Source organism: Bombina bombina, chromosome 2, assembly GCF_027579735.1.
Source record: "Bombina bombina isolate aBomBom1 chromosome 2, aBomBom1.pri, whole genome shotgun sequence".
Classification (NCBI taxonomy): domain Eukaryota; kingdom Metazoa; phylum Chordata; class Amphibia; order Anura; family Bombinatoridae; genus Bombina; species Bombina bombina.
In genome coordinates this window covers 740441462-740456735 of record NC_069500.1, presented here as the reverse complement: position 1 = coordinate 740456735, position 15274 = coordinate 740441462, and the positions used below count along the sequence as shown (strand labels likewise).

General features: G+C 40.6%; 1 protein-coding gene across 1 annotated transcript in view; it reads right to left on the bottom strand.

Annotated features, from left to right (window-relative positions):
- POLR2E (RNA polymerase II, I and III subunit E) overlaps positions 1–15274 on the bottom strand; it is a 31522-nt gene that overhangs the window by 10881 nt on the left and 5367 nt on the right. The window contains exons 2-4 of the mRNA XM_053702813.1: positions 15033–15207; positions 14786–14901; positions 894–974 (exon numbers count right to left, since the gene is read on the bottom strand). Coding sequence (XP_053558788.1) covers positions 894–974; positions 14786–14901; positions 15033–15207 — 372 coding nt within the window. The remainder of the gene's footprint in view (positions 1–893; positions 975–14785; positions 14902–15032; positions 15208–15274) is intronic.

Sequence of the window (15274 nt, the reverse complement as noted above, 5' to 3'; positions counted from 1 at the left end):
TGCACCCAGGTGATGAATCGCCATAGCACAAGCTAACACGTTTTTGAGCTGGTTGTTTGCTCCTGAGAGTGCGCTTCTTTCTATGTTTATTTTGTTCTTCAATTACAACCCACTCTACATTGAAGTGAACAGCTTAATTAAGCGGTTTTTAACTGAAGCAAAACTAATTAAAACCCTTTTTAAGCCCTAAAATATCAACTTTTTTTTTTTTTTTAAATAAAAGTTAAAAGGGACAGTCTTGTCAAAATTAAACTTTCATGATTCAGATAGCGCATGTAATTTTAAACAACTTTCCAATTTAATTTGATCAAATTTTCTTAGTTTTGTTTGTTGAAAGCTAAACCTAGGTAGGTTCATATGCTAATTTGTAAGCCCTTGAAGACCACCTCTTATCCCAGTGCATTTTGTGTTTTTCACAGCTTGACAGCGCTAGCTCATGAATCATAGTATTGTGCTCAGTGCCATGGAGATATTTAAGAGTCAGCCATGATTGGCTAAAATGCAAGTCTGACAAAAGAACTGAAATATGGGGGCAGTCTGCAGAGCCTTAGATACAAGGCAATCACAGAGGTAAAAGAGTATTAATATAACTGTGTTGGTTATGCTAAACTGGGGAATGGGTAATAAAGGGATCATTTTAAAAAAATCTGTAGTAGACTGTCCCTTTAAGGATAGTGTTACAATAACTAATTGTGCACATGCTGCACAACTGAATTAAGAAAACTGTATTGTTTACTGTCCCTTTAAGGTAAGCTGTAGTATTACTGCAATGCACTAAAGACATAGCTACATATTTTGACCTTTACAACCCCTTTAAAAAACGGCAGTACATAACACAAGTGTAATAAGCCATGCTATTATCACAAAGTACACAGTCATCTCTGGGATCTCACCTCATGTTCAGTGATGTTTATCAGAAGCTCTTGCTGCAGAAACTGTTCCAAAATGTACTTAGGAGCCATATCTACCAGTGACTGCAAGAGAAGAAGATAATAATATGACTGTCATGGTAAGATAAGGTAGTCGCCACAGTAATACAAGTAGTGAAAGAAGCCACTTCCTGCTGCGACAACCTATACAGTGTTCACATGCTTGTGTCTATATTGTTACAGGTTGTAGGGAAGGGTAGTAACTGGCTGTTTACCTACTGGAGTGATGCTACTGGAGTGATGCTGTTATTCAGTAAAACCAAAGGAAAATGCTATATCATACCTATGAGAGAGAGCTATTTAAACATGTTACAGATTAGGGGTCGACCAATAATTGGAGCGGACGATTATTAGGGCCGATATTTAGAATTTCTGAAATAATTGGTATCAGCTAGAAACTTACCGATATTGAGCAAATCAAAAGTAATTTAGCTCTGTGTACTTCAGGGAAACTATGGAAACTAAATTTGGCGACACAAATCATCTAGCACATATAAGCTGAACATAGCCCACCTAATAATTAATAGCACTAATAACAGAGTCCAAGCCCAGGTGTTCATGGGAGCTCAGTTACCATCTATCATATCCTAAATGGCAGGCCTGTAGATGGACTTGCATAAACTAACATAAGATTTGTGAAATGGAAAATGTGATCTTTAAGTGACAGTGACTTAAAGCAAAAGTTTCCATTAAGTACACAGAGCTAAATTACTTTTGATTTGCTCATAGGTGTGAGCAATACATAAAATCAGTTGGCTTGCTAATTGCTGTCAGAAATAGAACATTTATTGCATTCAGATAAATTTTACACATTTGCAAAACATTTCACTAAAGCTGCTATATGACAATTTTTTAATTTAAATATTTTATTTTCCCCTTTGACGGCCATAACCCCCCCCCCCCCCCCATTAAAAACAAATTATAGTTCAGGCACATCAATTAAATGTCCACAGCAACAAACCTTGAGTAGAAAGCTATGCAGTATAGGAGACTAATATATATATATATATATATATATATATATATATATTTATTTATTTTTTTTAACTTTACGTTTAACCCTTATCTGTAAAGTGTGTTTTTAGTGAAGTGTCAGCAATATGAAAAAAAAAAAAAATTATGCTTACCTGATAAAAAAAAAAAAATCCCCATCAAGGGGAGGAGAGTCCACGGCTTCATTCATTACTTGTGGGAATTAAGAACCTGGCCACCAGGAGGAGGCAAAAACACCCCAGCCAAAGGCTTAAATACATCCCCCACTTTCCTCATTCCCTAGTCAATCTGACGAGGTAACAAGGAACAGTAGAAGAAATATCAGGGCATAAATGGTGCCAAAAGAACCAAAACTAAATTTAGGTCCGCCCACCGGAGTAACGGACGGGATCCATGGACTCTCCTCCCCTCGATTGAAATAAAATTATCAGGTAAGCATAATTTATGTTTTCCATCTAAAGGGGAAGAAATTCCACAGATTCATTCATTACTTGTGGGAACAAATACCCAAGCTCTAGAGGACACTGAATGAAAAAACGGGAGGGCAAAACAATGCGGACTCTGATCTGAGGGCACCACAGCCTGTAAAACCTCTCTCCCAAAAACAGCTTCCGCCAAAGCAAAAACGTAAAATTTGTAAAACTTTGTAAAAGGTATGTAATGTAGACCAGGTAGCCGCCTTACAAATCTGCTCCATAGAGGCCTCATTCTAAAAGGCCCAAGAAGCCGCCACAGCTCTAGTCGAATGAGCCTATTCCTCTGAGGAGGCTTATGTCCCACTGTCTCATAGACTAAGCGAATCATGCTCCTCAACCAAAAGGACAAAGTAGTAGAAGAGGCTTTCTGCCCCTTGCGCTTCCCAGCATACACCACAAAAAGGATGTAGATTGTCTGAAATCCTTTGTAGCCTGAAGATAAAACTACAAGGCTCGAATCACGTCCAAATTATGAAGTAACCTCTCCTTAGGAGAAGAGGTTAGGACACAAAGGAGGAACTACTATTTCCCGATTGATGTTACGGTTAGACACGACTTTGGGAAGAAATCCCAAACCAGTGTGCAGAACAGCCTTATCAGCATGAAAGACCAAATAAGGAGGCTCAAATTGCAAGGCTGCCAACTCAGACACTCTGCGAGCCGATGCAATAGCCAACAGAAAGAGAACCTTCCAGGAAAGAATCTTAATGTCAAACGGAACCCTCTGCAATAACTTCAGAACTAAGTTCAAGCTCCAGGGAGGAGCGGGCTGTCTAAAAAAACAATGCCTGATTCTAGACAGAGCCTGAACAAAGGACTCAATATCAGGAAGCTCAGCGAGCCTCTTGTGCAACAAAACAGATCATGCCGAGATCTGTCCCTTCAAGGAACTGGCGGCAAGACCCTTTTCCTACCCATCCTGGAGAAAGGACAGAATCCTGGATACCTTAACCTTGTGCCTAGGACATCTCTGCTTCTCACACCAGGACAAGTCCTCCACACCTTATGATAGGTGCGATGAGTGACCGGTTCGTAGCCTGAACGAGTGTATCAATCACCAAGCATTCAATCTCCACGCAGTCAGCCTCAGAGAATCTAGATTTTAATGTTGAAAGGGACCCTGTACCAATAGATCCCTGCGACAGGGTAACCTCCATGGAGGAGATGACATCCCCACCAGATCCGCAAACCACGTCCTCCACGGCCACGAGCAATCAGAAAAGCCAAAGCTTGCTCCGGGCCACTACAAGAGATAGAAGTGGCAATGGTGGAAAAATGTAAACTAGGTTGAACCCCCAAGGCACCGCCAAAACACCTATCAGCTCTGCCTGGGGATCCCTGGACCGCGACCTGTATCTGGGTAGCTTGCCAGTTGTCCACACCCGGAATGTGAATTGCTGAGAGCGAGCAGCTGTGGGACTCTGCCCATTCCAATATCCGAGAAACCTCCCTCATTGTCAGAGAGCTTCTCGTCACCCCCTTGTGGTTGATGTAAGCCACCGAGGTAATGTGTCTGGAAACTGATGTCATGTCCGTGGTCACAATCTCCCAGGAAGGATGTCCCTTGGGACAATTGCTCCGGACGGAGCCACCAAGAGAGGGATTCCCTCATCCAAAGAAATCTGTTGGGATAGGTCTGTATCATCGCCGTTCCACTGTCTCAACATGCATAACTGATGAGGTCTGAGGTGGAACCTGGCGAATGGAATGACATCGATGCTGGACACCATGAGCCCGATCACCTCCATACTCAGCCACCGAGGGACTGGGAGGAGGACTGAAGGGCAAGAAAAGTGGACGCAATCTTCCTGAGTCGCTGATTTGTGAGAAATATCCTCATGGATATAGAATCTATTATTCCCAGGAACTCCAACCTGTTGCTGGGAATCGGGGAGCTCTTTCCTTAGTTAATCTTCCAACCGTGGGATTGGAGCAAAAGAAGAGCAGCCCTCGAGTGATCCTCTGCAAGACTGAACGACGGGCCTGGACTAGGATGTCGTCCAGATAGGGCGCAACAGCAATGCCTCTGGCCTTTGTGAAGACTCTCGGGGCCATCGCAAGACCAAAGGGAAGGGCCACAAACTGGAAATGTTTGTCCAGGAAAGCAAATCTCAGGAACCTGAAGTGGTACCTGTGGATTGGCACATGAAAGTAGGCATCCTTCAAGTCTATTGTCATGAACTGGGGCAGAACAGATCTGATAGTTTCCATTTTGAACGATCAAACAGCCAGAAATTTGTTTAAATATTTTAGGTCCAGAATCGTGCCCTCCTTCTTTGGGACCACGAAAAGGTTTGAATCTTACACTGGGCAGATGAGATCTGAACTCTATCTTGTATCCATGGGCGACAACCTCCAGAACTCAAGGGTCCTGAACATCCTGCAACCAGGCTTCTGAGAAGAGATAATCTGCCCCGTACTTGGTCCAGGGACCGGTCGGGGGCCGCCCCTTCATGCCGACTTTGTTTCGGCAGGCTTCTTGTTCTGCTTGGACTTGTTCCAAGACTGAGCTGGTTTCCAAGTGCCCTTGGACTGATCCACTTTTGCAGCATGCTGTTGGCGTTGTGCCTTGTCAACACTAAAGGGACGAAAAGTAAATCCTTTAGGCTTAACCTTATCCTGCGGTAGGAAAGCACCCTTGCTCCCCGTAACCGTGGATATGATAGAGTCCAATATTGGACTGAACAGGATCTTTCCCTGAAATGGAAGGGATAGCAGTCTAGAGACTTAGAGGTCATGTCCGCAGACCACGACTTTAGCCACAGAGTCCTGCGGGCTAAAACGGAAAAACCTGACACCTTAGCGTTCAGGCGCATAATTTACATATTCACATCACAAATAAAAGAATTAGCGACCCTCAAGGCCTTAATTCTCTCCTGTATCTCATCGAGGGGAGTCTCCCTCTCGACCATGTCAGACAGAGCTTTGAACCAATATGTTGCAGAACCAGCAACCACAACTACCGCCGCTGCCGGCTGAAAAACAAACCCTGTGTGTTGAAACATTTTTCTTATGTTTAACTTTTTATCCATGGGCTCCTTAAACGACAAACTATCCTCAAGAGGAATCGTTGTCCGCTTTGCGAGCGTAGAGATAGCACCATCCCACCATAGGGACAGTCCCCCATAGCTCGAGCTGAGAGTCCGGGACAAGAAACAGCTTATTAAAAGAAGGTGAAAAAGAAGAACCTAATCTCTCCCATTCATTCTTAATAATGTTAGCCATCTTAACAGGAACCGGGAAGGTCTGAGGCCCCTCCCTGTCCTCATATTTTATCAAGCTTAGGAATCGAAGGTTCCTCTGGTAGTTTCGGTTCCGGAACCTCGAGGGTAGCAAGCACTTGCTTCAGCAAAAAGTGCAAATTTTCCATCCTAAAGTCAGGCTCCTCTGCCGTCGGAGCTTTAGATGACAGACTCCGACCAAGAAGGAAGTCCTCCGAAGAGTCAGAGTCATCCTATGATAATCATTCCTAAATATCCATTGGAGTAGATGACCCCTGGGTCGGATCGCCATATTTTACCTTACGCTTAACAGAACGTGGTAAAGCACTAATCACTAGGGTTGCACCGATACCATTTTTTTTTTAAGACAGAGTACAAGTACCAATACTTTTTTCAAATACTTAACGATACTTTTTCAATGTCATATGACAGTTTACCAAGCACAATACAGACTAATGATTTAAGATAGCTTCTTTAAAATTATTAACTAACTTAGAGACATTTTTAAATAATAAAAGCAGTTTTATTTGATTGTCACAAAATTCACAGAACATGTTTATAAATAAAAATATTACAATAAAATATATCAACAACCACCACCACCACCACCACCACCAAGGGCTGGAAAGCTACAATTTCAAGGGATGATTACTGGATGCATTTGGGTTGTTGGGTGACTATAACACATCAATCTGACATTTGTATTTAAAATAATTTAATTCTGGAAAAAATATTGGGGAAGGAGTGTCCCAGAAATCCACTTTGAGAAAAATGGGGCATTTACATTCTACTGACTCAACATAAAATAGAGCTGGTCTTCATATTTTTCCAGGGCTGCTTTTTATTCCCAGTCCAGCCCTGGCTAAGGATGTTCCTCAGAGTACAGTATGTTTTGAGCATAATTGTTCAAGATGAGAACTAGCAGTATAAAAGGCAATCTAGCTATTCAAATAATTTTTCAAAAGTTAGTGGCAAGTTCTTATTAAGGAACAGAAGCATCTCTGATTGTTCAGCTTTAAGTCTGTTTCTGCTATCAGTAAGGACGTTTGACGCTAAGCTGAACAGTCTCACTTTTCACACTACTGCATGGGGCACAAAGATATGTTTGGGCCATTTTATCCTGAGCTGGAAATCTCAGTTTATTAACTGCCCAGTACTTCAGGGGTTTCCCTGAATGAGGTACAGAGATCACTACCAGGTAGGCTTCCAGCTGTAGAGTAGCAGCTTTTGGAGCACTGCTCTGACGTACAATAAAACAAATAATAGCAATATGTATTGGCAGAACAGAAGTGAACACGTTTTAGTTAACTCTCCACTTAAAATTAAATGAGAACATGCAGTTTGAAAAACGCCACAAGATGGTTATGGGTTTAAGTATTGGTGCATTTGCACGAGTACAAGTGCAACCCTACTAATCACCTTAGACACCGCAGTTTGCAGTTGATCCGCAAAATCTGGCAGCCAACGGATCTCTGCTGTAGGAGAAATGGTCATGCTCTGGGGTGCTGCGTGTATAAACGGAGATGAATGTAGGGAACACACCTCACAGGACGGAGAACCCTCAGAGATGGACGACTCAGTAGTACTAGACATTCTATTTTTTCTAGATGTCGTAACTTTATCAAGGCATGTGGAACATAGCTGAGCAGGCGGGTCTACCAGAACCTCCTCATAATAAACACAGGTACTAGACTTTGTTAAAGAGTGAGTACCCTCAAATGTGCCAGGGTCCTCCACAGCTTGCACCTTTATTATGGAAAAAATATATATATATCCATATATCCTCCAATGGCCGGGGCACTCGCCATCTCCTATGACCTGGACCACAGAATCAGTTATGTCTCCTGCAATCGCCAGACAAGCAGAGGAAGTCGAATAGGCCACACCCGGTCAGAAGGAATGTCTTGCAGGACTGCCCACGCACTAGATGGAAAAACGCGCCAAATCGGCCACGCAATACTCCCGGAAAAGAAACTAAAAGTCCACCCATTGCCAGAGGCTCATCTCACACATCGCAGCAATGACACAATAAATATAATGTACAAACCCCCCTGTTCAATATTCCCCCTACCAGGGATATTAACTCTTGATTCTATAAAGATAAAAAAATGTATCACACTGTGACCCTGTCTTCTGCGTATTTATTACATGTATAAAAAAAATGAAACAATCTTACCAGAATCTATGCTGTGGAACAGGAACACGGCCTGTCAAGTGTGACAGCGTAGTAGCATTGCTCCTGACAGACTTGAGTGAGGAAAGCAGGCATCAAAACTCGTCAACTCTGATTGCTTATGGAGCTGTTAAAAGGAGTCGGCATGGTTTCACAGAAAGACTAACTTTCATCCATGCTCTCACTGAGAGACTGACAGGACTACTTAAAACTCCAGTGCCATTTTGAAGACTACTACCCTCCATAAGAGACTACTCCAAATCTTCTGACACTTCTCTGCGAACCTCCTGTGACGAAAAGGCAAAGTATCACTGGGGGATGAGGGATGTGGGGGGAGGTATTTAAGCTTTTGGCTGGGGTGTCTTTGCCTCCTCCTGGTGGCCAGGTTCTTAATTCCCACATGTAATGAATGAAGTTGTGGACTCTCCTCCCCTTTAGATGGAAACTGAAGCCACTTAACAGGGGAACATGCTGAAATGTTATGCTTTCTGCACTATAATGTTGTTCAACTTAACTGGGAGTATTGAAGAAATTGTGTAGTGTCCAAGCTTTGCAGTAGTGACTTAAATTTAATTTTATATCAGTGTGCAATTTATGCCATTTAATAAGTTAATTTTCAAGCTCTTTATATTTCCCAGTTATTTATTTTTAATATTTAACATTTTAATAAGCATTTCGGTTTATACCAGATTTGTGTAGAAATTGTGTGGATTTTTAAAAACTTAAATATGTACAGAATATCGGACCCTGTTATCGGCCTGAAAGGCGGCCAATAATTAGCATTGGCGCTGAAAAAACTATATTGGTCTATCCCTATTACAGATATTTTTTTATTTTTTTTAAAAAGTTACATTAATGCTGTATAAGTTATGGAAATTAACCAGAATTGCATGTTTCTACACAGCGTATCCCTATTCACAGATTGCTCAATGGCTAAGAACTCCCATAACTCTATCGGTTAATATGGGCATAATCCACAAGCATTACAAACAAAAACAAGTTGTAACATTTAAATATATTTTAGATGGAACAAAATTTTATTTTAATATCCCTTTAAATTTCTGGGATCTGGTGCCAGGGAAAGAGCTCTGGCCCTACTTCTTAGAAGGAGAGAGGAATAGGGTGAAGGCCTGCACCCCTCTTCTCCTTGTGGTGTGAACTTACTGTAATACTAAAATGTCTTAGAGCTACAAAATGTGTTATGTTCCATTAAAGTGACAAAAAAAAATAAAAAATTGGATTTTAAGAGGTGCCAACCTGTTACAAGAGTAGACAAGGATTGCCACTTTTTTTTTTTTTTTTTTGTTATTTTCTCCCCTCATATGAGGCTTTTGAAGTCTGAAAATGCATTTCAAAGTTCTCAGATTTGGAAAACCCACAAGTTTTCTGGGCAAGATAAATAAAGTATAAACAAAGATTTCTTTTAAAATGTGTAATTTAAAACTCAACAATTACAACCTCAAATTGTTTTTATATCCCTTTAACAAAACCATGAGCAGCGTGACAAAACCCAAGATGCGAGCAGCGTGCAGAAATGCATTTTATTTTTAGATATAAATAATCTGGTAAAATGTTGGACACCCAGTGGTCACCAGGCAAACTGCAGCAAGGCATGCAAGTAAATCAATACACATACAGTAGATTTGCATAATCAACAAATGCATGGTAAGAAGACAATGCAATAGCAGTTAGTCTGAACTTCAAATGAGTAGTAGATTTTTGTTAAATAAATTGCAAAGTTATGTCTTTTTTCACTTCCCCTGTATTATGTGACAGCCATCAGCCAATCACAAATGCATATACGTATATGCTGTGAATTCTTGCACATGCTCAGTAGGAGTTGGTGACTCAAAGTGTAAATATAAAAATACTGTGCACATTTTGTTAATGGAAGTAAATTGGAAAATTGTTTAAAATTGCATGCTGTATCTGAATCTTGAAGTTTAATTTTGACTTGAGTGTCCCTTTAAAGTAAAAGTAAATCCTAGCGTTTTACAAACGCTAGGATTTACTATTGAAACAAATAAAGGGGACTTTCATTCATGAAGTATAAGATACTTCATGTAGAAAGCTCCTTTATTTGATTTAATCGGTCGCCATTCTTAGCTGCTACAGCAGCCCATGGCTAAAAAGAATTTTGGCTAAGAGGTGACGTTTTCACCTCTTAGCCAATAGCCGTGCAGTAAATCCGGCTTGACGCCCAAGGGAGCCAGATTTACCGCACTGCTATTGGCTAAGAGGTGAAAATGTCACCTCTTAGCCCAAAAATTCTTTAGCCGTGGGCTGCTGTAGCAGCTAAATGGCGACCGATTAAATCAAATAAAGGAGCTTTCTACATGAAGTATCTTATACTTCATGAATGAAAGCCCCCTTTATTTGTTTCAATAGTAAATCCTAGCGTTTGTAAAACACTAGGATTTACTTTCACTTTAAAGGGAAATGAAACCCAACATTTTTCTTTCATGATTCAGATAGAGAATACAATTTTAAACAACTTTCTAATTTACTTCTATTATCTAATTTGTTTCATTCTATTGGTATCATTTGTTGAAGGAGCAGCAATGCACTACTGGTTTCTAACTGAACACATGGGTGAGCCAATGACAATTAGTATATATATATGCAGCCACCAATCAGCAGCTAGAACCTAGGTTCTTTGCTGCTCCTGAGCTTGCCAAGATAAACCTTTCAGCAAAGGATAACAAGAGAAGGAAGCAAAAATAATAGAAGTAAATTGGAAAGTTGTTTAAAATTATTTGCTCTGTCTGAATCATGAAAGAAAAATAAATTGGGTTTCATGTCTCTTTAACAAGCAAAGGGTGCACAAGGTTCCTAATCAGTAAACTTGTCTCAAGGTTTGGGGGTTGCAAAGCAGACTCCCTGCACAAGTAACTGTTTCTGCAGCCCATGTTATAGCAAAACATAACTGTTATTGGGGATTGTGAATTACCCTGCACTGTTTTAGCTGTCAAGACAGGATAAGAACCCAATATTTGCAGACCTCTGCTTCTTACCTTATGGTTGCATGAACAAGACGGCTCTGCTACCAAGCTCATCTACAGCTGGATAAACAGAGCCCTGAAAAAGCCTACGAGCAAATTTTTTTTTTTTTTTTTTTCTTTGTTACAAGTAGAAACTGTATTTTCACATAACAGGGTTTTTCGGTTTTGTTTTTTTTTTGTTTTTTTTTTTAAAGAAGTTCCCGTTTTGAGTAAAATTAGGGTTGCACCGATACCAAGTATTTGCATGAGTACTTGTACTCGTGAAAATGCTCCGATACCTAAAGGGACACTGAACTTAAATTTTTTTCTTTCGCGATTCAGATAGAGCATGCAATTTTAAGCAACTTTCTAATTTACTCCTATTAATTTTTCTTCGTTTTGTTGCTATCTTTATTTGAAAAAGAAGGCATCTAGGCTTTTTTTACGGTTCAGACCTTTGGACAGCACTTTTTTTATTGGTGGATGAATTTATCCACCTATCAGCAAGAACAACCCAGGTTGTTCACCAAAAATGGGCCGGCATCTAAACTTACATTCTTGCATTTCAAATAAAGATACCAAGAGAATGAAGAAAATTTTGATATTAGGATATTGATATTTTCCTCTTACTCATTTACTGTACCCACATATTATATACCGTTTTTATCGCCATTAAATGGACTTTCTAAAGATACCATTATTTTCATCATATCTTGTTACTATAAAAAAAAAAAAAAAAAATTATAAAATATGAGGGGAAAAAAAAAAAAATTCTAACTTTCACCCCCAAAATCTGTTACACATCTACAACCACCAAAATACACTCATGCTAAATAGTTTCTAAATTTTGTCCTGAGTTTAGAAATACCCAATGTTTACATGTTCTTTGCAAGTTATAGGGCAATAAATACAAGTAGCACTTTTAGAAGACATCCCAAAGTATTGATCTAGGCACATTTTGGTATATTTCATGCCACTATTTCACCTCCAAATGCGATCAAATAAGAAAAATCATTCACTTTCAAATTTTTTCACAAACTTTAGGTTTCTCACTTAAATTATTTACAAACAGCTTGTGCAATTTTGGCACAAACGGTTGTAAATGTTTCTCTGGGATCCCCTTTGTTCAGAAATAGCAGACATATATGGCTTTGGCGTTGCTTTTTTGTAATTAGAAGGCCGTTAAATGCCGATGCGAATCACACATGTATTATGGCTAGCAGTGAAGGGGTTAATTAGGTAGCTTGTAGGGAACTTGAAGAGTTAATTTTAGCTTTAGTGTAGAGAGCAGCCTCCCACCTGACACATCACACCCCCTGATGCCTCGAAAACAGCTCTCTTCCCTCCCCCACAATTGTCCCTGTCATCTTAAGTACTGGCAGAAAGTCTGCCAGTACTAAAATAAAAAATAAGCATATTTACATATGCTGCTGTGTAGGATCCCCCCTTAGCCCCCAACCTCCCTGATCTCCCCCCCCCCCCCCCCAAACAGCTCTCTAACCCTCCCCCTCTACCTTATTGGGAGCCATCTTGGGTACATGCAATTTTAAGCAACTTTCTAATTTACTCTTATTATAAATATTTCTTCTTCTCTTGCTATATTTATTTGAAAAAGGCATCTAAGTTTTTTTTGGTTCAGACTCTGGACAGAACTTTATTGGGGGATGAGGTCACGGATACTGGGCTGCAAGGGTTAAATCCATACCCCCTACAACCTCACCCCTGTTTCTCAGTGGAAGCTTTGGTTTGCTTGTTTATGAAGAGCTGGCGTATGACCAGGAAAACCCTCCTAGGCTGGCCGGGCGGCCGCCCCACCATGGACACCCACCTAACCCCTCTCAGACTGTCCAGGCTCCTGGAACTCCCAGTCGGCCACAGGACACCCACTAACTTTACCCCTGGTCGCTCCAGCAACCATGTGCCCCAGAGCTCCGCTCTTTTGGGGATAGTAGCCCCTAGGGAGGACAAGAGGTGGGGGAATTACCGGAGGGGAGCTCCTTTGGGAACCGGGGGTTTTGGACACCCCTAACCCCATAACTTCAACAGACTGTAACTCCGGTCCCCAGTAACGAATCATGCTGATTTTTGGACTGTGAAATCTGGGGACCGAGAGCTTTAAAATGACACCCGATCACACCGAAACCGCCACCCATAGGTATTGAGATTATGTGGGACTGTGGCTCCTATGGAGGCACCGGTCAGTCTGGAGGGGCAGGAAAATAGTGGGATTGTCCAGGGTCTTATCAAGATGAGCTGTCTGTATAAAAGGAGTGTGTGTTTTCAATAAAATCAGTTCCCGTTTAACCTGAAGGCTAGTCTGTCTAGTTATTTAGGTTGGCTCCAGCTAAAATCACTTTCCTGGGCTACATAGCAGCCTGTTACAGGCAAAGGAAGCTCTGGCAGAGCTACTCAGTCGGGGTAGCTGGAGTCTGCCACAGGGTGGGACCCTGAGTACTGGTGCTGTCGGGCATCAGGGGTGGCTACAGGCTGTGGTCACTTGCCAGCTACATAGCTGCAGTCGGCAGTAAGGAAGCAGGACCCGTTTGGCGGAGCTACCCAGTCGGGGTAGCCGGGGTATCCGTCACAGATGAATTTATCCTCCGATCAGCAAGAACAACCCAGGTTGTTCACAAAAAATGGGCTGGCATCTAAACTTGCATTTCAAATAAAGATACCAAGAGAATGAAGAACATTTGATAATAGGAGTAAATTAGAAAGTTGCATAAAACGTCATGCTCTATCTGAATCGCGAAAGAAAAAAATTTGGGTTCAGTGTCCCTTTAATTCCTATGAACACTCATCCTACAAATTATAGGACTAGATTTAGATTACATTTGATTGGTAAGCTTTACCAATGCTCTGTTCACATTTCCAACTCCATAGACTTTAATGGAGTTGGACATGTAATGAGAGCATTGGTAAACCTTACTAGTCAAACGTAATCTATCGTCTAGATTACGTTTGACTAGTAAGATTTACCAATGCTCTCATTACATGTCCAACTCCATTAAAGTCTTTGGAGTTGGAAATGTGAGACATTTGTATTTACAGACTACATTGCCTACAGGTATGCATGTGTTTGTCTAGACAAACACATGCATACCTGTAGGCATGTAGTCTGTAAATACAAATGTCCCTTTAAAAAGGGGTATTAAACAGTATGAGAATGTAATATTAAATCTTTAATTATGTGTAGTTAAAGTGATAGTAAATCCTAGTATTTGTGAAATGCTAGGATTTACCATTGGAGCAAATAAAGGGGACTTTCTTTCAGGAAGCATAAAATACTTCATGCTGAAAATTGCTTTATTTGTTTGAAGCTTTCGCTGCGCTGGGCGCCGCAGGTAGGTCCACAACAGACTGCTATTATGCAGTGAGGTGGCGTTTCCACCTTTTAGCCAATAGCCATTTGGACTATCCAGCTTGGCACCAACTGGGCCTCACAGCTATTGGCTAAGAGGTGGAAACGTTACCTCAGCAAAATAGTGTTCTGCAGTGGGCTGCTTGAAGAGCTCAGCACAGCAAAGGCTTCAAACAAATAAAGGAATTTTCAGCACAAAGTATTTTATACTTCATGACTGAAAGTCCCCTTTATTTGTTCCAATGGTAAATCCTAGCGTTTCACAAACACTAGGATTTACCATCACTTTAAACTTTAACTCTAAATATTGTTTTTTTTCTAAATTCCACCAAGTTTCTATAAATGAATGGCCACTGACATGTTTTAACCTAGGTTTCCCCGTGTATATCATTCCTGCTGAGGACAATTAGGGACAGATATACATCACTATGTCTAGCACGAATTTACTCTAACATCCCTTTAAAAAGTTTATATTTGCAATCACATTTTCTCAATAGGTTTGTGCATTACTAATAAATATAGATTCCACAGAAATACAGTGGGTACAATAAAAGATAAGACCAGAAAGGGTAGATAGCAGGATTCCATACAGGGATACAATCATGTATACGAAGAAAAATTAAGACATACTCAAAAGGACTGCATCACTACCTGCTTAGCAGATGGAGTCATTCCTTGCTGCACCACTATAATAGCCCGAGTGATATTCTCCTCCTGCATCCTCTGACAATACATCTTGATGGTCTTTATCCCAACTTTTGGCTCCTCTAGAAATAAAGATTTCTTAGCATATAATTTGTAGATGCCATGATATATATATATATATATATATATATATATATATATATATATATATATATATATATATATATATATATATATATATAAATCCACGTACCTGGGAAGAACACAAACATCTGATCTGTGGGGTCATCATTATGGGCAACCAGTACAGTCAGATCTGTACGACGAGGACGCCCCTCACTTGGCTTGTCTCCAAACTGAGCCTTGAATTCGTCAAGTGTCTGATCCAACTCATCCTGTGTCACCAAGTAACCTCGATCATGACATAACTATGAGAGAAATAATCACAATAAGTGAAGATGCTGCACAGGATACAGGGACATTGTAATATCAATG